This window comes from Schistocerca piceifrons, chromosome 6 (genome assembly GCF_021461385.2).
Source record: "Schistocerca piceifrons isolate TAMUIC-IGC-003096 chromosome 6, iqSchPice1.1, whole genome shotgun sequence".
NCBI classification, from domain to species: domain Eukaryota; kingdom Metazoa; phylum Arthropoda; class Insecta; order Orthoptera; family Acrididae; genus Schistocerca; species Schistocerca piceifrons.
Genome location: NC_060143.1, coordinates 584,727,469 through 584,749,339, shown reverse-complemented (window position 1 = coordinate 584,749,339; position 21,871 = coordinate 584,727,469). Strand labels below are relative to the sequence as shown.

The 21,871-nt window shown below is 40.9% G+C and overlaps 1 protein-coding gene across 1 annotated transcript in view; it reads left to right on the top strand.

The window, feature by feature from the left end:
• Nucleotides 1-21,871, top strand: part of LOC124802781 (Down syndrome cell adhesion molecule-like protein Dscam2) — an 866,453-nt gene that overhangs the window by 795,688 nt on the left and 48,894 nt on the right. The window contains exons 34-35 of the mRNA XM_047263777.1: nucleotides 14,933-15,125; nucleotides 17,168-17,329. Coding sequence (XP_047119733.1) covers nucleotides 14,933-15,125; nucleotides 17,168-17,329 — 355 coding nt within the window. The remainder of the gene's footprint in view (nucleotides 1-14,932; nucleotides 15,126-17,167; nucleotides 17,330-21,871) is intronic.

Genomic DNA, 21,871 nt, shown 5'->3' with positions numbered 1-21,871 from the left:
GGAGTCTCTCTAGACTAGACCTGCTGTGTGGCGGCGCTTGGTCTGCAATCACTGATAGTGGCGACATGCGGGTCCAACATATACTAACGGACCACGGCAGATTTAAATGCTACCACCCAGCAATTGTGGTGTCTGGCAGTGACACCACATTCCTCCGCTGCATATCAGCGTACGGTTGTGGTATAAGGCCTCCGCCCGCCGTGGGGAGGATCCCATGTTGACGTATGCGACGAGGTGGGGAGCCTAACAACAGGCGAGGCTGTGCCACCCGCACCCTGCCATTCAGACCGCGGGGAGCTAGGTAACGCCTGAAAACCTATTCCAGGGTGCATGCCACCATGCGGTGTATGCGCCCGTAGAGAGACAGGAGGGGCTGAAGGGTCGACCTTCATCGGGCCGGGGCACCCGAAGGGCGAAGACGACATATGATCCAGAGCGAGCAAGAGTTCCATGTCGGAGGACAACTGGTCACGGGAAGCGATCGGCGGTGCGTGACCCATGGAGGCGCCCGGCGGCTGCTGCGAAACGTCCACTGCGGGTGTCGCCGGCAGGAGAACAGGTGGCGGCGGCGGCGCGTCGCCATGTTGCAAAATGGAAGGCAGCGTCGGTAACACCTGGGGCTGAGGCGAGCCAGTAGATGGGTCCCCAGGGCGCTGACCGGACGGCACCGTCGCCATGTTGCAAAATGGAAGGCAGCGTCGGTAACACCTGGGGCTGAGGCGAGCCAGTAGATGGGTCCCCCAGGGCGCTGACCGGACGGCACCGTCGCTGAAAGCAGACGGGGAGCGGCAGAACCCGTGCGACGACAGAGGCGCAGCTGATTGAGATGCCGATGCACCTCACCAGAGGCCCCCAAAACCAGATACATAGCGCGGACGAGGCAGCGAAGAATGCGCCCTGCGAGCCAACGCCGTGAACCTCAATAGTGGCGGTAGTAGACAACGTTGCCTGGAGCAAAAGCAGATGTCTGCCACTGTACAGGAACCTGATGCGGTGGATGTAGCAAAAACATCAAGGTTCGATGATGGCGACCATGGAGTAACTCAGCCAGCGAGCGATCATCTCGGGGCTGAGAGCGATACGAGGACAAAATGAGGAATAACGCGTCCTCCCGAGAATGCGACTCTTTCAATTCCAACATCTGTGATTTGAAAGTCATGACCAATAGTTCAGCGGCACCGTTTGACTGTGGCAAAAATGGCGCAGATGTCAGATGTTGAATACCACTGGCCTTGCAGAATGACTGAAATTCTGCGGACATGAATTGTTGGCCATTGTCGGAAACAATTGTTTGTGGAAGACCTTCAATGCAAAAGATAGCAGATAACGCTTGGATGGTGGCAGATGATGTCGTGGAAGACATCCGGACAACAAAAGGAAAATTACTGAATGACTCTATCACAACCAACCATCGAGCATTGCCGAATGGACCAGCAAAATCGATGTGTAAGCGTTGCCAAGGGGAAGTGGCTTTTGGCCATGCAAAGAATTTCCGCGGTGGTGCTGATTGTTGTTTGGCACACACCATGCATATTCGTAATCGCGGCATTGATTCCGAACCAAGTACAGTGCTGACGAACAAGTTTTTTTGTTCTCACTGTACCCCAATGTCCTTGGTGGAGAAGCTTTAAGACAGAGGACTGTAACGAACGTGGGACCACGACCCTGGACTGATCATTATCAGAATGCAACAGCAAAACACCACGGCGAACAAAAACTCTCCTTGTAAGCAAAAAATTGGCAAACCAATGGGTCCCCAATCTGTGACTTTGACAAGGGCCATTGCATAGCAACAAAACGCAGACTGGTACCAAGGACAAGGTTGGCAATTGTGGCTGTAGCTACACGACGAAAATCAGTTGGAAATGATTCGATCATGTCATCGGTTTCCGAATCAGTGAACATGCAAGCAAGTTTGGAGGAATCAAATGCCCTATCCTCAGCAAGAGGCAAACGGGACAACACATTGACGTTTCCGTGCTTAGCAGTGGACCGATACAAGATATCGTAGCGGTACTGCAAGAGGAAAATAGAGCAGCAAATGAATTTCTGCACTGTACGTGTAGGTACAGCCTTGTTCGGATGAAAAAGTGATGTCAAAGGTTTGTGGTCTGTGATTATGGTAAAGTGACGACCATACAAGAAGTCATGAAACTTTGTAACACCAAATACGAGAGCCAATGCTTCTTTCTCGATCTGTGAATTATTTCTTTGCGCAGACGAGAGCAATTTTGACGCAAAGGCAATAGGGCGATCGTGCGAGCCATCTTTGTGCGTAAGCACAGCACCGATCCCGAAATCTGATGCATCCACCATCAACAAAAGGGGTTTCTGGGGATCGAACGGCGTAAGGCCAGAATTGGAAAGCAACGCCGATTTCAACCGGCGAAAGGTGCGTTCGCATTCCGTCATCTAGGTGAACAGAACACCTTTACGGCGTAATCGATGAAGCGGAGCTGAAATGGAAGAGGCATGCGGCACATAACTGTGATAATCGTTGATTTTTCCCGGCACACTCTGTAGCCGCTTCAAATTTTGCGGCGAAGGCCAGTCTTGTATGGCACTGAGGTGCGTGGGACTGGGATGTATGCCATGAGCATTGAGTAAATGTCCCAGGTATGGCAAGTCACTAGCAAAAAACACACATTTGTCCTTCCGTAAGTGAAGACCATTACGTCGCAAGACCTGAAATAATGTTCTGAGATTGGCTAAATGTTCTTCTTCCGTCTTTCCGGAGATCACAATATCGTCCAGATAGTTTGGTGCAGTAGGGACCGATGCACAGTTTGTAGATATTGCTGAAACAGTGCAGGGGCAGATGCACACCCAATTGGCAGTCATTTTAATTAATACAAACCAGAATGTGTGTTAACCACCAAAACGTGCTGGGATTCTTTGTCCACTGGTATTTGCAAGTACGCATCTGCTAGGTCCAACTTCGAAAAATATTTGTCCGGGCACAGTTTGTCAAAAAGATCTTCCGGGGAGGGGGGGGGGGGGGGGGGTAAAGAAAAAGTTGCAATCACTAGTTGTGGATTCACTGTTGCCTTGAAGTCCACACAAAGTCTCAATTTTCCTGAAGATTTTGGCAAAATTACTAAGGGTGATTCCCAGAGAGAAGCCTGCACATGTTCAATTACACCTTGTGGTTCCAAAACGTGTAATGTTTTTGCGACCTCATCACGCAATGTGTGGGGAACATTGTGCGCTCTGAAAAATTTCGGATGCGCATTTACTTTCAGTTCCAAATGTGCTTTGTAGTTCTTAGCGCAACCGAGGTCCAGTGCAAAAATGTCTGCAAATTCTTCACATAAACAAGAAACACTGTCTGAAGGCACAGTCTGGTTCACAGATAGGACCTGATTTACTATAGACAAGTTAAACAACTGAAATGAATTGAAACCAAACAAGTTCACTGCATAAGAAGAACAAAGGACGTAAAATGACACAAGTTTTGTTTGTCCTTCGCATGTTGCAAGAAGGCTGCACTATCCTAATACAGGGATCTGTGGACCTGAATAGCTAGTTAACTTAACATTTGCAGCATGCGACGGAGGTGTGCCCAGCAGTTTGTAAGTGTCTTGATTGATCAGTGAAACCGCAGCTCTGGTATCGAGCTGGAATGGTATCACTTTGTCGTTAATGTCCAAGTCTACAAAAAGTTTATTGTCCAGCTGACGACAAGAGCGACTGTCTCGTGCAACGTGAACTGACACTGGTACAGAATCACTGGCGACTTGATGGGATTTCCGGCGATGTTGACCCACATTATTTGTGGGACGAATACAGTCACTGTTCGAGAGAGTGGCACTGGGCGGAGTGGAATGAATGACATGAATTTCTGTGGGCGAAGTTTCGCGAGCCTGAGTATCCTTGGTTCGATTCTGATGCCGGTGCGAAGCAAAGGGCCTGGAATGGTTTTGAGTTTCCGATCTGAGCTTTTTCTGGCAAACACTCTAAACATGTCCTTTTTTATAACAGTAAAAGGAAATAGCTTGGCGTGATGGGCAATTCTCACACAAATGTGTAAGAGCGCACCGCAGGCATGATTTGAGCACTGCATTTGCTTGCCTGTGCGGCACACGTGGCTGAGAGCCTGGCAGCAGCGGCACGGCCGGGCGCGAGGGCTGTTTACTGCCCCGTCCAACTCGCCCGGTGAGCTGGTTAACCTGACACACGGCTGGCGAAGTTTCAAATGATTCCCGAGCAAAGTCAAGTGTGTCCTGCCGATCCAATATGTCCATCACTTATTGAAGGGAGGGATTGACTAGTTTCAAAATCTGTTCCCTTATACGAACATCAGAAACGTTCTGTGCAATTGCATCATGTACCATAGTATCTGAATATAGGAGCCCACATTGACACTCAACAGCACAATCCCTAGTAAGGCCTTGCAAGGTTGCAACCCACTCCTGATTAGTCTGACCTGCCATACGTTTTGTACGAAAGAAGGTATACCGTTTCACAACTACATTGACTGATTGTTTGAAGTATGCATCTAATGCAGACAAAATTTCTTTGTAGGACAGAGTTGCTACGTCGCATCGGGGAAATAATTTTACTATCACACGGTAGGTTTGCACACTGACGGCCGACAAAAGAAAAGGCTGCCGCTCGTTACCTTGAATTCTGTAGGCGGCAAGATGGAATCCAAATTGACGTGACCACTCCGTCCAGCTTTCCAGTGCAGCATCAAAAGGTCTGAAGGTCAGTGCAACTGCGTGTTGTGACTGTGTTAGCGGTGGAGCGGCTGCTGCCGCAACGTTTTGCATTGCACGTTGACCCTGGACGAGTTATCCAAGGGCATCCAGTAATGCTTGCGTCTGCTGATTCTGTAAGCGATAAAATTCGGACAGTACATCTGGAGATTGTGGTGAAGCCATTACGCAATGAAATCAGGGCAGTCACAACGACATTTGTCAGTATAGTTAAGAACACCGTTTATACTCCTCGTCGCCAATTTTGTGTTAGCAGAAGAGCCACCACCGTGTTACGAAGTGGAGGCCGAAATGCACGCATTTTAGCTCATGCAGGCTGGCATGAAGAGGGAAGAACTATACTGACGTGAGGTCTGGAACATGACAAAGAATGAGAATTCAGAAAGCGGACATAATTAATTTGATACTTAACTTTAACCCATTAATAATTAACGTCGCTCTTGACGGTACATGATTCACAATATTATCTGTTCAGAATACATTGTTGAAGTAATTATAGTAACTGAATATGGCACCTTGCTAGGTCGTAGCAAATGACGTAGCTGAAGGCTATACTAAACTGTCGCCTCTGCAAATGAGAGCGTCTGTAGACAGTGAACCATCACAAGCAAAGTCGGCTGTACAACTGGTACGAGTGCTAGGGAGTCTCTCTAGACTAGACCTGCTGTGTGGTGGCGCTCGGTCTGCAAGCATTGATAGTGGCGACATGCGGGTCCAACGTATACTAACGGATTGCAGCTGATTTAAAGGCTACCACCTAGCAAGTGTGGTGTCTGGCGGCGACACCACATTCCTTACATTTCCTGAACTTTTTTTTATTTCCTTCTTTCATTGTACAATTGAAATATTGTATCCGCCAGGGTTTCTTCACAGTTACCTTCTTTGTACCTATATTTGACTACTTAATTTCTGTAATGGCCATTTTAGGAATGTCCATTCCTTGTCAACTAAACTGTTTATGGTGATATTCATTATCACAGTACCTACAGCCTCAGAAAACACACACACAATTATTTCTCAGTTCTTCTGTACATATTTAATCCTTCTGATGATTCTCTTTCACTGCATCTTACTGTATTAAATTGTTACCTAAACCTCTCCTTTGCTCCAGGGTACACCTTACAATCCAATATCTGATTTTGGGATCTCTGTCTCAACATAATCTAATGCAGCCTGTATATTCCCAAATATCCAATTATTTTCCAAGTGAACCTTCTCCTCTTGTATTCTTGAAGAGTGTATTTGTATGGTAAAGTCCTGGTACAATGTAAATAATTTTGAAGTGAAGGTGACAACTCACCAGTTAGTAGAGACATTGACTTGTTGACAGGCACATAAACAAGACTGAAAACTTTGCTCACCTGTTAGTCTACATTGTGCCTGCTGAAAACTAGAATGCAGAGTGTCGTAGTGTGTGTGTGTGTGTGTGTGTGTGTGTGTGTGTGTGTGTGTGTGTGTGTGTGTGTGTGTGTGTTATCTACTTTAGGATTCAACCGAAATTCAACCGAAAGCTAGCAAAGTTTTCAGTCTCATTTATGTGCCTGTTGATGAGCCACATCTCTACTATTTGGCAAGTTGTTACCTCAACTCCTAAATGATTTTTTTTTTCCCATCAGTCTACTGATCGGTTTGATGCGGCCCGCCACGAATTCCTTTCCTGTGCTAACCTCTTCATCTCCTTCATCTCAGAAGTAGCACTTGCAACCTACATCCTCAATTATTTGCTTGATGTATTCCAATCTCTGTCTTCTTCTACAGTTTTTGCCCTCTACAGCTCCCTCTAGTACCATGGAAGTCATTCCCTCATGTCTTAGCAGATGTCCTATCATCCTGTCCCTTCTCCTTATCAGTGTTTTCCACATATTCCTTTCCTCTCCGATTCTGCGTAGAACCTCCTCATTCCTTACCTTATCAGTCCACCTAATTTTCAACATTCGTCTATAGCACCACTTCTCAAATGCTTCGATTCTCTTCTGTTCCGGTTTTCCCACAGTCCATGTTTCACTACCATACAATGCTGTACTCCAGACGTACATCCTCAGAAATTTCTTCCTCAAATTAAGGCCGGTATTTGATATTAGTAGACTTCTCTTGGCCAGAAATGCCTTTTTTGCCATAGCGAGTCTGCTTTTGATGTCCTCCTTGTTCTGTCTGTCATTGGTTATTTTAATGCCTAGGTAGCAGAATTCCTTAACTTCATTGACTTCGTGACCATCAATCCTGATGTTATGTTCCTCGCTGTTCTCGTTTTTACTACTACTCATTACCTTCGTCTTTCTCTGATTTACTCTCAAACCATACTGTGTACTCATTAGACTGTTTATTCCGTTCAGCAGATCATTTAATTCTTCTTCACTTTCACTCAGGATAGCAATGTCATCAGCAAATCGTATCATTGATATCCTTTCACCTTGTATTTTAATTCCACTCCTGAACCTTTCTTTTATTTCCATCATTGCTTCCTCGATGTACAGATTGAAGAGTAGGGGCGAAAGGCTACAGCCTTGTCTTACACCCTTCTTAATACGAGCACTTCGTTCTTGATGGTCCACTCTTATTATTATCCTAAATTATGAACAGTATATTTACTATTACTTGCTAAAATTTATTGCAGAATGCAAGGAGCCCTTTTCTCATCTTCCATTCCTTCCCCTACTGTCACTTTCCAGTCCTCCATGATTACTAGAGTTTAACCTCCCTTTATATACTGAATTACACATTCAGTATCCTCATGCATCTTTTCTATAGGTTTTATGTTGATTCTGATGAGAATAATCCTAACACTGGACAGTTCCCAGTAGCTCACTCTGTGCCCTGCCTATTCATAATGAATCCTGCTCTTTTGCATTTTCTGCTGCTGTTAGTATTACCCTATCTAATGAGATTAATAGTGGTCAATTAACACTGTGGGAGAGAAACATCACTTTGGTCATTTAAGTATATAGTTAATCAAACAATGGAAAATCCAGTATGGGATGTAACAATACGAGAGAAGGAAAGTTGCTACTCACCATATAGTGGAGATGCTGAGTCGCGATACACCCAATAAAAATATTAACACAATCATAGCTTTCGGCCATTAAGGCCTTTGTAAGCAGTAGACACACACACACACACACACACACACACACACACACACACACACACAAACACACAGGCACAACTTGCACACACGTCTGCAGTCTCAGAGAGCTCCAGTTTCATTTCTCTGAGACTGCAGACGTGTGTGCAAGTTGCACTTGCGTGTGTGTGTGTGTGTGTGTGTGTGTGTGTCTACTGCTGACAAAGGCCTTAATGGCCGAAAGCTATGATTGTGTGAATCTTTTTATTGGGCCTATCACAACTCAGCATCTCCGCTATAAGTGTATAGTTATTGTGATGTGATGCATAAATTTGTAAAAACATCATATGTAAATCGAATCAAACAGTGGAAATGCCAGGTAGGAACATCAACAATATAGGAAGAGACAGGTTGCCGCTTACCATCAAGACGAGTGCTTCTTACCATAAAGAAGACATGTCAAATTGCTGGAGTTGGTGTTTATGTGTGTGTGTGTGTGTGTGTGTGTGTGTGTGTGTGTGTGTGTGTGTGTGTGTGTGTGATATATTAAAAAACTAAAAACCTGCCACAATTGCTAAAAGAGCGCCTAGTGTTAAGTGTTAACCCAGGTTTCAGCGTAGATAACAACACCCTCTTCAGAACAACAATAAAACTCACAAGTACCTAAGAAGACCTTTGTAATTGATTAAAAGAACAGCATAACTATACATTTATAAATGAAAAAGAATGGAAAACACAAACAGTACATATGTACAACCACTACTTAACTTAATGGTGTATGCTCCACCTCACACCGGCCTATGTTTGATGGGCCATGGCCCGCCACAGTGGTTGCTCACTTACAAGCCTGACCCGCTATCTATGCACATGCACAAGACAAGGGGAGTTACTTGAATGTACATGCACATATGAATACGAGAAAGTTTGTGCATGGGTCGGGACTAAATAGCCCATATATTCCCAACCGTGGATCAGCGTATATCAAAAAATGGAAGGCTAGAAAAAGAGACGAGCTAAATAGGAGATGGAACCTAGAAATAACGGCAAACGGTTGCTTATGCTAGTAAAGAAACTTATATATGAAGCTAGCTACCTATGACAACAGGAGGAGCTCAAGCCAGTAGTTAGACTGGGAAGCGTGGGGGGTGGGGGGTAGATGGGATGTAATCTAAAGACGTCATGGTAATAAAGATATAGGGATAAAACATGAGGTGTTCAACGGGCTAAAATCACATTCATCATAAAAGGAAGAAGATGAACAGCTTGACCAACAGCACTCGCCAATCAGCGCGTGCATGTGATAATTCCCAGATCATCAATATAATAGAAGGAAACATTCCACGTGGGAAAAATTATATATAAAAACAAAGATGAGGTGACTTACCGAACGAAAGCGCTGGCAGGTCGATAGACACACAAACAAACACAAACATACACACAAAATTCAAGCTTTCGCAACAAACTGTTGCCTCATCAGGAAAGAGGGAAGGAGAGGGGAAGACGAAAGGAAGTGGGTTTTAAGGGAGAGGGTAAGGAGTCATTCCAATCCCGGGAGCGGAAAGACTTACCTTTGGGGGAAAAAAGGACAGGTATACACTCGCACACACGCACATATCCATCCACACATACAGCCACAAGCAGACATATTTAAAGACCAAATATGTCTGCTTGTGGCTGTATGTGTGGATGGATATGTGCGTGTGTGCGAGTGTATACCTGTCCTTTTTTCCCCCAAAGGTAAGTCTTTCCGCTCCCGGGATTGGAATGACTCCTTAACCTCTCCCTTAAAACCCACTTCCTTTCGTCTTCCCCTCTCCTTCCCTCTTTCCTGATGAGGCAACAGTTTGTTGCGAAAGCTTGAATTTTGTGTGTATGTTTGTGTTTGTTTGTGTGTCTATCGACCTGCCAGCGCTTTCGTTCGGTAAGTCACCTCATCTTTGTTCCCAGATCATCAGATTTACAAGTATGAAGAACAAAGTAAAGGAGAAAAACCTTCAAAAAATTTTCTGTTTCTTAGTAGGTGTTAGTCGTTAAGGATATTGTCTTTAACATGTTGCACATGCTTAAAGATCTCCATTTCTGACAAAACATCCAGTTTTAAGCCCTTAACCTCGGCATGAAGTAACTCGATATTAACTGGAGGGCTCGGCGCATGAGCCGTTTGCACAAGGTGTTCTGGTTAAGTAGAGTCCTTAGTACCGTCACTGCTTCTAGTAGGAATATGCTCTTTATACCTGAGACCCAGAGCTCATCCCGTTTGCCTGATGTAAAATTTTGGACAATCCCTGCATGTAATCTTATATACTCCTGATTGGGAAAGTTTATCGCTCTTACTCTGCAAGGAGTGAATTAAATTCCTATGTAAACTATTATTAGTAGTATAGGCGACTCTGAAATTATGGGCTCTGAGTAAACGCTCCAATTTGTAATTTATATTGCCTATGTAAGGGACAGATATCTTTGCCACCTGTTTGTCATCTAACGCATTCCCTAAGGTGGAAGACGTAATATTATTTTTATTTATTTTCTTGTTATACATCTGTCTGACCAACTGAGGCCTATAGCCATTATTTATAGCAATATTCTGAAGTGTAACCAGTTCAGTTTCCACCGCATCTGGTGCAAGAGGGATAGCTGTAACTCGATGAATATTAGAATGAAAAAAGGCCATCTTATGGGCGTACGGATGGGTCGAGTCTGCAGGTATAATATTGTCAGAAAACGTATTTAATTCAATGCAGTTGTCAACAACAGTTAAAGTGAGGTCCAAAAAATTTAAGGACCTAGTATTGGATTCTCGCTCAATTGTAAAACTGATATCATGGTGAAGCCCATTAAAAATTGAAAAAAATATGTTCTACATCATTTTGAGAACCATCAATGATTAATAGAATGTCATCAACATACCTTTTGTAAAATTTTATTCTCCTAAGAATCTCTCTGTCACTAGCAAAAATATCACTCTCTAAGTAGTTCATAAAAATTTCTGATAAAATCCCAGCTAGGGGGCTTCCCATAGCCAGACCTGCTGGTTGTAAGTAAAATCTCCCATTAAATGTAACGTAGTTGTGTTTTAAAACTATCCATAGCAGCATCATCAACTCATTGATCTCTTTATCCAAAAGTTTTTGATGGTGATGTAAATTGCAGTGTGTGGTCGACCGGTACATTAATGTATAAGCATGTTACGTCAAACGATACTAGTTTAGAATCTTCAGAACAAGATATCTCGCGTAAACTGGTAGCTAAATGAATGGAATTTTTAACGGAATAGTTTTTAATAAAAACGAAATTTTCTTTAATCTTAGTATGCCAGTATTTTGCCAACTTATGAGAGGCACTTCCCGTAGTGTCAATGATAGGGCGAATTGGGTGATTTAACTTATGAACTTTAAACTGTCTTCTCAATTTAGGGTGCTTGGGATTCATGTTTATCAGCCCATTCTTTCGGAACTCTCCTATCAAATTAATAGTATTTTGGATCCCAGTTCTAATTTCTTTTTGAAGAGTAATAGTGGGGTCTTTGTTAAGTATAACTATCCTGTTGACATTGAAAAAAGCTTTGGTCTTGTCTATGTATTTTTGCTTTGTGGAGATAACTACGGAGTTTCCCTTATCGGCTTTAGTGACAATAGCATCATTTTGTATTAGTCTGTGGTTAATACACCTTAAAACCTTATTTGTGTTATCCTCTTTATGTGCACTCTGTGCAAATTTACTCGTAATTTTGCAGGCCTCGTAAGCCAATCGGGTTTGTTTCTCGTTAGGCATTTTGGCATAATCTAGACCGATCTTCAAGTCAACTATTCTGTCTTCTAGAACTTTCAGATTTGCGGTGCTAGGCTCGAAATTAAATTTTAATCCTTTAGAGAGGAGAGACTCCCCTTGGAGCAAAAATACAATTTCTGTCTTATTAATGACCCAACCAAAGATTATTTTTTTAAATTTTTTATTTATTTATTTATTTATTTATTTTTTTTTTTTTTTAATGTTCAGCTGTAAAATTTGTGAGTCATTTTGTTAGCACGTTCCTGCTTCTCAACTAAGTTAGCAATTTGTTTGTCATGTCTGTTGGCAATCTCTATTATTTGTAGATTTGTAGAGCCAATCACTCATTTGCCCTAAACCAAAAAGCATCTATTTGAAAGTTAAAGCGAACAGAATAAAACTTCAAAATTTCTAAGTACATCATATATGCTCTTTCATTCAAAATATCTATCTTGGCATATAAATCAGAGATTCTAGCATTAAATACCTGTAACGCAGCTTCTTTCTAAGGACTGGCATTTTACGGAAGGATTTACCTATGAAACCATCAATAAAACTTGGGGAGAGGTTGAGCACTCTACACTGCTTAATAAAATCAATAGCCATGTTTGCCCTAGCTCTTTTCAGAATAACATCTAAGTATCTACTTGCTGCATCTGACTCCTCGGCTGGTACGGATTTAAGAACCTTAAACATCGCAGTGCACTAGCAATCATTGGTCAATCGTTGGTTAATGTATTAAAAAACTAAAAACCCGCCTCGATTGCGAAAAAAGCACATAGTGTTAAGTATTAAACCACAAAGCAAGAATACGTAGACAAGACCGAAGCTTTTTTCAATGACAATGGGATAGTTATGCTTAACAAATACCCCACTATTACTCTTCAAAAAGAAATTAGAACTGGGATCAAAAATACTATAAATTTGATAGGAGAATTCCGAAAGAATGGGCTGATAAACATGAATCTCAAGCGCCCTAAATTGAGAAGCCAGTTTAAAGTTCATAAGTTAAATCACCCAATTTGCCCTACCGTTGACAGTACGGGAAGTGCCTACATAAGCTGGCAAAATACTTGCATACTGAGATTAAAGAAAATTTCGTTTTTAGTAAAAACTATTCCGTTAAAAATTCCATTCATTTAGCTACCAGTTTACGCGAGATATCTTGTTCTGAAGATTCTAAACTAGTATCGTTTGACATAACAAGTTTATACTTAATGTACCGGTCGACCACACACGGCAATTTACGTCACCATCAAAAACTTTTGGATAAAGAGATCAATGAGTTGATGATACTGCTACGGATAGTTTTAAAACACAACTACTTTACATTTAATGGGAGATTTTACTTACAACCAGCAGGTCTGGCTATAGGAAGCCCCCTAGCTGGGATTTTATCAGAAATTTTTATGAACTGCTTAGAGTCTGATATTTTTGCTAGTGACAGAGAGATTCTTAGGAGAATAAAATTTTACAAAAGGTATGTTGATGACATTCTATTAATCATTGATGGTTCTCAAAATGATGTAGAACATATTTTTTTCAATTTTTAATGGGTTTCACCATGATATCAGTTTTACAATTGAGCGAGAATCCAATACTAGGTCCTTAAATTTTTTGGACCTCACTTTAACTGTGGTTGACAACTGCATTGAATTAAATACGTTTTCCAACAATATTATACCTGCAGACTCGACCCATCCGTACGCCCATAAGATGTCCTTTTTTCATTCTAATATTCATCGAGTTACAGCTATCCCTCTTGCACCAGATGCGGTGGAAACTGAACTGGTTACACTTCAGAATATTGCTATAAATAATGGCTATAGGCCTCAGTTGGTAAGACAGATGTATAACAAGAAAATAAATAAAAATAATATTACGTCTTCCACCTTTGAGGATGCGTTAGATGACAAACAGGTGGCAAAGATATCTGCCCCTTACATAGGCAATATAAGTTACAAATTGGAGCATTTACTCAGAGCCCATAATTTCAGAGTCGCCTATTCTACTAATAATAGTTTACATAGGAATTTAATTCACTCCTTGCAGAGTAAGAGTGATAAACTTTCCCAATCAGGAGTATATAAGATTACATGCAGGGATTGTCCAAAATTTTACATCAGGCAAACGGGGCGAGCTCTGGGTCTCAGGTATAAAGAGCATTTTCCTACTAGAAGCAGTGACGGTACTAAGGGCTCTACTTATGCAGAACACATTGTGCAAACAGCTCATGCGCCGAACCCTCCAGTTAATACCGATTCACTTCATGCCAAGGTTAAGGGCTTAAAACTGGATGTTTTGTAAGAAATGCAGATCTTTAAGCATGTGCAACATGTTAAAGACAATATCCGACCAACTCCTACTAAGAAACAGAAAATTTTTTGAAGGTTTTTCTCCTTTACTTTGTTCTTCATATTTGTAAATTTGATGATCTGGGGATTATCACATGCACGCGCTGATTGGCGAGTGTGGTTGGTCAAGCTGTTCTTCTTCTTCTTCTTCTTTTTATCCTCAGTTTCCTTTTATGATGAACGTGATTTTAGCCCGTTGAACACCTCATGTTTTATCCCTATATCTTTATTACCACGACGTCTTTAGATTACGTCCCCTCTGCCCCCCCCCCCCCCCCCCCCTGCCCCCCAGTCTAACTACGGGCTTTAGGTATAGTTTTTAAGAGTTCCTCCTGTTGTCATAGGTAGCTTCATATATAAGTTTCTTTACTAGCATAAGCAACCGTGTGCCGTTATTTCTAGGTTTCATCTCCTATTTAGCTCATCATCTCTTGTTCTATCCATTCCATTTTTTTATATACGTTGATCACAGTTGGGAATGTATGGGCTATTTAGTCTTGACTCATGTACAAACTTTCTCGCATTCGTATGCGCATTCAAGTAACTCCCCTTGTCTTGTGCATGTGCATAGATAGCAGATCATGGCCCATTGAACATAGGACAGTGTGAGGTGGAGCATACACCATTAAGTTAAGTAGTGGTTTTAACTTTGTACATATGTACTGTTTGTGTTTTCCTTTTCTCTTTTGTTTATAAATGTGTAGCTATGCTGTTCTTTTAATCATTGTCAAAAGTCTTCTTAGGCACTTTTGGGTTTTATTGTTGTTCTGAAGAAGGTTTAGTTATCTACACCAAAACCTGGGTGAACGCTGAACACTAGGTGCTTTTATCGCATTCGAGGCAGGATTTTAGTTATTTAATATGAAAAAAGGAAGGAATATGTAAACTTAAATGCTTTTATTTCCTCTCTTGTCATCAGCTTGGCAAATATTTTAAATATATATGCTACATGAAACACTGTTAAATAATGTTGACTGAAATGTTTTAAATAACACACAACAGTATGTTAATTATGTAATCTCTCCTTCCAGCCTAGAACTAATGGTCGCTATTCACGAGTAAATAGCCAGAATGGCCCTGGATCCAACTTTTCTCCTGGTCCAGAATATGATGATCCAGCAAACTGTGGTACAGAAGAAGACCAGTATGGCAGCCAGTATGGACAATATGGAGCCCCATACGATCATTATGGAAGCCGTGGCTCAGTAAGCAGAAGGAGTGTTGGTAAGTTAATTTCCCCATGTAATAAATTTCAGTCTTGAATTTTGATGACAAGTGAGTCAAAGAAAACAGAATATTTTTTGCACAAATAAAACAGGAAGTGAGCTATTCTTGTAAAATATTAAACTGCTTTTAAGTTTCTCAGATAATGTTCTTGAAACAACTCATCATTTTCTTGTACCAATTTGACTGTAAGAAGCTGTTGCAATGAGCATGCTTATATAAAATCTGGTATAAAACGTGCAGTCAGTAGGAGTGCAGGGGCTGTAACACCACCACACACAAATTTAACATACATTGCCTAGTAGAAGAGAATAACTACAGATCACTCACTTTGTACGTCACAGACCATGACTCCTGCCTGCGGTCAGACGAATATTTAACTCCTCACTTTGAGCTTTTGTTAGTTTGTTTTGACCAGCTTCCTCTGTGACAGTGAAAGCCTAGTGACCTCAACACAGGAGGGGCTTGTTTTACTGGGCTGTTATTGTGTTTCTCTGTGAATTAACTATAAATACTTTAACTTTCTTTTCATTAGTGAGTCTCAATTGTACACGTAACAGAGGATCTCCTTCATTTCTTCATTCTTCATGGCACGACTCAAGACAGAGGTTGGCTACAATGGATTTTTCTGGCTGACCTTGTCTTCCCCAATGTTGATGTTCATCGCAGCTGTCTTTAATCGTACCTAATATCTGGCTGATGCACAGTTTCCTAAAATGACAAAAATGTTATATACTCTTGGCCACTAATCAACAGAAATTTGGGATATCAGCTCAATAAAGGCTGGAAACCTACATTTATAGTTACTATAACTTCACCAGTTGTTGAGGAATGAATTCAGCAATAACACACTGTTGAGGAGCTGAATTCCAGAGGGTCAGGATGAATACTTGTAACATGCCCAGGCTCATACATGGGCTTCTGTGGCCTGACAGTGACTAGTTCACAGCTTGGCCCAGGGTCCTTAGATTATTTCCCTGGTGAAGGACTGTGGATGACAGCTTCCTCTCCTCCTAATTATTGTATACTTCGGAGAGCTACTGTATAAAAAGACTCACCACTATAGCTCTCTACCATCAAACCAGCACATGAAGGTGATGAGCAGCTGCTTCACAGTTTTATTGTGAAGTTTTTGCAGCAGTATTTAGTATGATGTCTGAGAATCATATAAGCAGTTGACAAAGTGACGAAACAAATGTCAAATTGAACTATTAAATAAAAATGGGAAAACATGAGCACTCACCTACAGATGTGTAACATATAGTTCATAGACACACATAACAGCACAGGTGCTTAATTAGATATCAAACTAACACTCTTTCTCTAGTGTAACCAATATTCTCTCTCTCTCTCTCTCTCTCTCTCTCGCTCCCCCTCCCCCTCCCCCCCCCCTCTCACATGGGTGCATGCATGCCCACCCACCTACCCACACACACACACACACACACACACAAACGCACACTGGCTGTGACATCCCTTGCTAAGGCTGTGCCGTCACTGTCAGTGCCCCAAAGACAAGAGCAAGTGTATGTCAGTAAAAATAGTAGCTGGTAAGGTAATTAAGTCTTTGTGCTGTTAAGCATGCACCAAACATTATTTACCTGTGGGTGAATGATTCCTTTTACTTTTTGTTATTTATTGTTTCTATCGTGGAATTTCCATCTTTAAAATTAGATGTAGTCTCTAAAACTTCCAAACTTACTTATCATCATCAGATAGTGGTACACTTAAATTTAAGCATTCATTAAATGAAAGTCTGTGAATATATAATGTAGGTTTTTTAATGTGTCACTGAAATTGTCTATAATACCTTTGCCTGTTACTGTTCAAATTTAAATTTCTGAATCATGTTTCTGAGTTGGATTCAGTTTCATGGCCACATTGACCACTTGCTTTCTAGCCTGCATGATATGTGTAATAAATTAATGACATTCTAAACAGATGAAATTGAACATTCAGCACTTTTATCTAAAATATTAACCATTCTGCTGTTTTGTTTTGGTTAGTGAAATAATTTAAAAATGCCTTAAATTTTATAACAGGTTCTGCTCGCAATCTGCCAATGTCTGGGAGTCCGGAACCACCACCTCCTCCACCTCGTAACCATGACCCAAATAACTCATCTTTTAATGACTCCAAAGAGAGTAATGAAATATCAGAGGCTGAATGTGATCGTGACCAACTAGTAAATAGAAATTATGGAGGTAAGTTGTAAAAATGGAAGAACAAAAATAAATAACATTTTTGTTCAGTTCCACAAATGATAGCCGAGAAATGTTAGCTCTTATCAGAAACTTTAGCTGTTTTAATTTCGCACATATTTCCATAATTTCTCTTATTGTTACAATATTTTAGCAATAACTTGAAGAAATATATATAGCTCTAAAATAGTCTGTTCCATATTGTTTTTCCAAACTATTTCATGATCAGAATATTTACATGCTACTCTACATTTATCCCCATTTGAGCTATACGGAAGGGAATTAAGCAAAATAGTGTAGTCAGGATAACCAAAATGGTTCCTTCACATGCCAAATGTTTCATAACATTTTTAGACGCAGCTTTCTCTTCTGGATAAGGACATTTTCTCTTTTAGTTTGGTTTTTGATTTATATTATCAAATAAAATTTTATTTTATTTATTTATCTATTTTTTCTCTAAGAAACAACTTTGTCAGCCTTTAATAGAGAATTATTTAGAACAATAGGAATTATAAGATCTACCAAGCATGGGAACCACAAAAATTATTAGGATATAATTTGTGGGTGCAGACGTATTGCTTAATAGCGTTCCAAATGTATTCCATTGGGTTTGTTGGCAAAAACATTAACATAATTTATCATCTTGCTCCTTGGACCATTGTGGCACAATTCTGGTCTTGTGGCATAGACAGTTATCTTGCTGGGAGATGCCATTGCCATCGAGAAAGAAATAAAGCATACAATGATGCAGGTGATCCTCAGTAATGTTCACATAATCTGCAACTGCTTTTGATTACTACCACAGATCCCATGGAAGCCCAGCTGAATGTCCGCCATCGCATAATAGACCACACTGGTGTGCCTCCACAGCACAGTGCTAACTTGGAGCAGCTGTTTTGCGTGGATGATGGCGTATCTGGTCATGCCCACGAAGCTGTTGTAACATGAAATGTGATTCAGCTGACCAGGTGAAAGGTTTTCATTGATCTGTGATCCAATCTTGATGTTCCTATGTCCACTGCAGTCATGATTGATGATGTCATTGGCTCAACAAGGGAACATGTAGGGATCGTCAGCTGCACCTCGTATGAACTGTGTGTACCGAACAGTGTGTTCCAAAACACATGCGCCTACGCTATCATCTGACTGAAATTACTTTGTGATTGACAGATGGCAGCGGTGGGGACCATAGTTGCCCGCTCATGTACAACATAGCACAGGTTCATGTGATCGATAGTTGCGCATGCACCAAAAAAGAAAAAAAAGTCGTTTACCTACAGACTGTTGCCAACGTCTTGGAAGGTAGTGAGAACGGCAATGGTGGGGCTGCTGCTGCTTCTGCTACTGGTGCTGTAGATATAGTGCTGCATTAAGATATCACAGTCACATGTTATAAATGAATAACAGCTATAGGACAAGCATTTGATCACACACATGACGCATAGCAACAAATTGTCCAAAGTAGCGGAGTAAGCTGTTTGGTGTGAACACAGCTAAATTACTGGTAACCTACAGAACACTAACAAATGCACAGTAGTTATATCTGAAACAGTTTCACTGCCATCAGTGTAGTCAGTAGAAGTGCTTTCAGAATTTAATGAAATAACATATTATTCTACATTATTTTCCACTACACCTTCATTCTCCCATCTTTCATTATTTCTTCCTTTGTGTGTCTTACAATATTTTGCCTTTCTGATGATGAAGTACAGTTCTTAACTTTGTTTGTCATTCTTTTCACATCTACCAGCATACATTTTTTGTTGTTCTTGCCACATAATCCGTAACTTGAGCCCACATGAGTTAATTGAAATTGAAATGGCATTGATATGATGACTAGTTCATTTACAACCTATAAAGGTAAAATGGTGGTTTTTTTTTTTTCTGAGCAATGGGATTCGGTAATTTACTGTTTTTGCAGTTGTTTGGAATATGAATATTTTGCTGTAGTAGACAATCGATAAAGTCTTTGTTTTCTGTAAGGCATTGTCCATAACTGTTGCTCACGGTTTAAATAAGTTTTTAATGGCTCTTTGATGACAACAAGAGCTCCAGAACAATTCAGATTCCAGTTCTGTATGCCTTTAGCTGAGACAAGTTCCCATTGCATTTTAATACATTGATCAGAAACTGAAACCGAGGAAGACTCGTTTATATAAATTCTCAGCTTTTTACATTCCTGGATGTAGAAATACAATAACAATGCAGTTTATTACTTTGATAACGGTGTTTTAGTAACGAAAATGAGAGCTATAATTGTATGACCTTATTACTACATGAACATAGATTTCTTAGAGAAAAACAACATTAAGCTTAAAAAAAGGTTGAATGTGTATTTGAACTCACAGCATTTCCATTAACAATCCAGTGATTTTACACTAATGTGTCTTACAAGCAATTCCATTTCACTTATTTTGTTACAGTACACTGTATCTGTAATGCCACCTTAGATTGCAGAAGTGATTTATGTGATAAATTGCCTAAGAACAGAAACACAGAACATGATTCACGAATTGAGCATAATGCATGGGAACAACTTTGGCTGTGGTGCACAGTGCCGCACTGCGCTAATATAACTTATATTTACTGCACGTTGCAGTGAGATATGGCTCTCTTTCCACCCTTAAAAACAATTTCAGTCTGATAGTTTCATGTACATGTACATGTGACCTAAAGTCCCTTGAACATAAATGGACCACATTTTTCACTGCAAGCTCTCTGAATTAACTAATGTAGGTTTCTTAATTTCAAAACATCAGAATAAGTACAACCACTAAAGGCAAACTACAATGTGAGACTATAATTTGCGAAAGAGTCAAAGCTTTTAATCAAATAGTAAATTTACAGTCGTGTGATAAAGAATGAGAATTTGAAATTTTTCTTTTCAAGTTTTTTCCCTTGTTTGCAAGTGATCTCGGAAATTATGAATATTTTTGCTGTAGCATAACAGAACATGCAGAGACCACTGCGTATTTTGTATTTGGCAGTCCTATCCCTCCCCGCCCACCCTTGCAACCCATGTGGGCTGCATCACCTGGCAAGGCCCTGCTGCTTGTGTCCACAAAGCATGCAACACACTGAGCACGTGGAGCAAGAAACTGCTGAAATTGGCTGACACCAGGAACCTACCACTCAACTTGTAGAAACATTAATCACAAAATAATTTTAATTAGACTATAACACTGTACTCTGTCATCAGATCTGCCAAAATCACTGCCTATCCTGCTTTACAGAGTGGGTGAGCCTTCAGCCTACACATTCTGTGATGAGGTATGGACATCAAACTGCATATTGCCTATCCGTGTTTTCATATCCTTCCACCACCTTCCAAACATGTTCACAACAGTAGCACACAAATAGCCAAACATCTTCACTATTTTAGAGATGCTCACTCCCAGGTGTCAGGCCATAACAAGCTGCCCTTGATCGAACAATGGGAAATGCCAGATGGAATAACAGTCAGGCTGCAGCACCTAGAGATAATGTGCTCGATTTGTATTTGTGTGTTTTCTATTTCAGAAGAACGACTTTTTTGTCTAAAGCTGCATAAATATTTAGCAGTCTTTCTCATTGTGCATGTCTGTGACTCAAAGCCTTCTCGAAGTGATTGTTGCCTTTTATGAAGGTCACTTGTGTCTGTCGATTTCTTAATCTGTGGCTCGTATCATCACTAGAATGATTGCTCGTCTGGCTTGGCTCCACTTATGTGTATTTCTTATTATATAATATGCCACTATGCCACCAGGTGGTATTCAGTCTAGCAGTGGCAGTGGTTGTAATGTTTTGGCTCATCGGTCAAATTACCTTCTTGGACAGTTTGTACAACCAGAAGCAGTCTCTTGTATACCTTGAGAACAGTTGCGGTCCCTGTGTACAGAGTATTCTGAACAAATAATGGCCAATGTTTTCAACTCTTAGAAATAGCTGATGCATATTGACAATAGTTAAAAAAGTAGTGTTCATTTGCCACCTGTGAAAAGCCAGACCTTTGGAGTGCACTTGACATATACAAAAAAGAGAAAAAGGTAGAAAAGAAAGCTGTATATGTACTTTGGGCTTTATAGATTTTTGAAAAACCTTACTGTTCCACGAGGGAAGGAAAAGTAATCCACAACCTTTGTCAGGAAAGAGATAAGAATCAGGAAAGAAGTCAAATAAGTAATGTGGTAGCAGTGGTCATTAAAATTAGAGAGTATTAATGAAGACTAGACAGAAATTGTTTGATGTAAATGTAAATGCCACATGACTAGGGCCTCCCATCTGGTAGACCGTTCACCAGGTGCAAGTCTTTCAATTTGACGCCACTTCGGCGACTTGCGCGTCGATGGGGATGAAATTATCATGATTAGGACAACACAACACCCAGTCCCTGAGTGGAGAAAATCTCCAACCCAGCTGGGAATCGAACCTGTGCCCTTAGGATTGACATTCTGTCGCGCTGACCACTCAGCTATCAGGGGTGGACAATTGTTTGATGAAAACTTGGAACCAAAATAAAGGAATTACAAGGCATGAATAAAATGTAAGATATAGAACTGTAAGGCA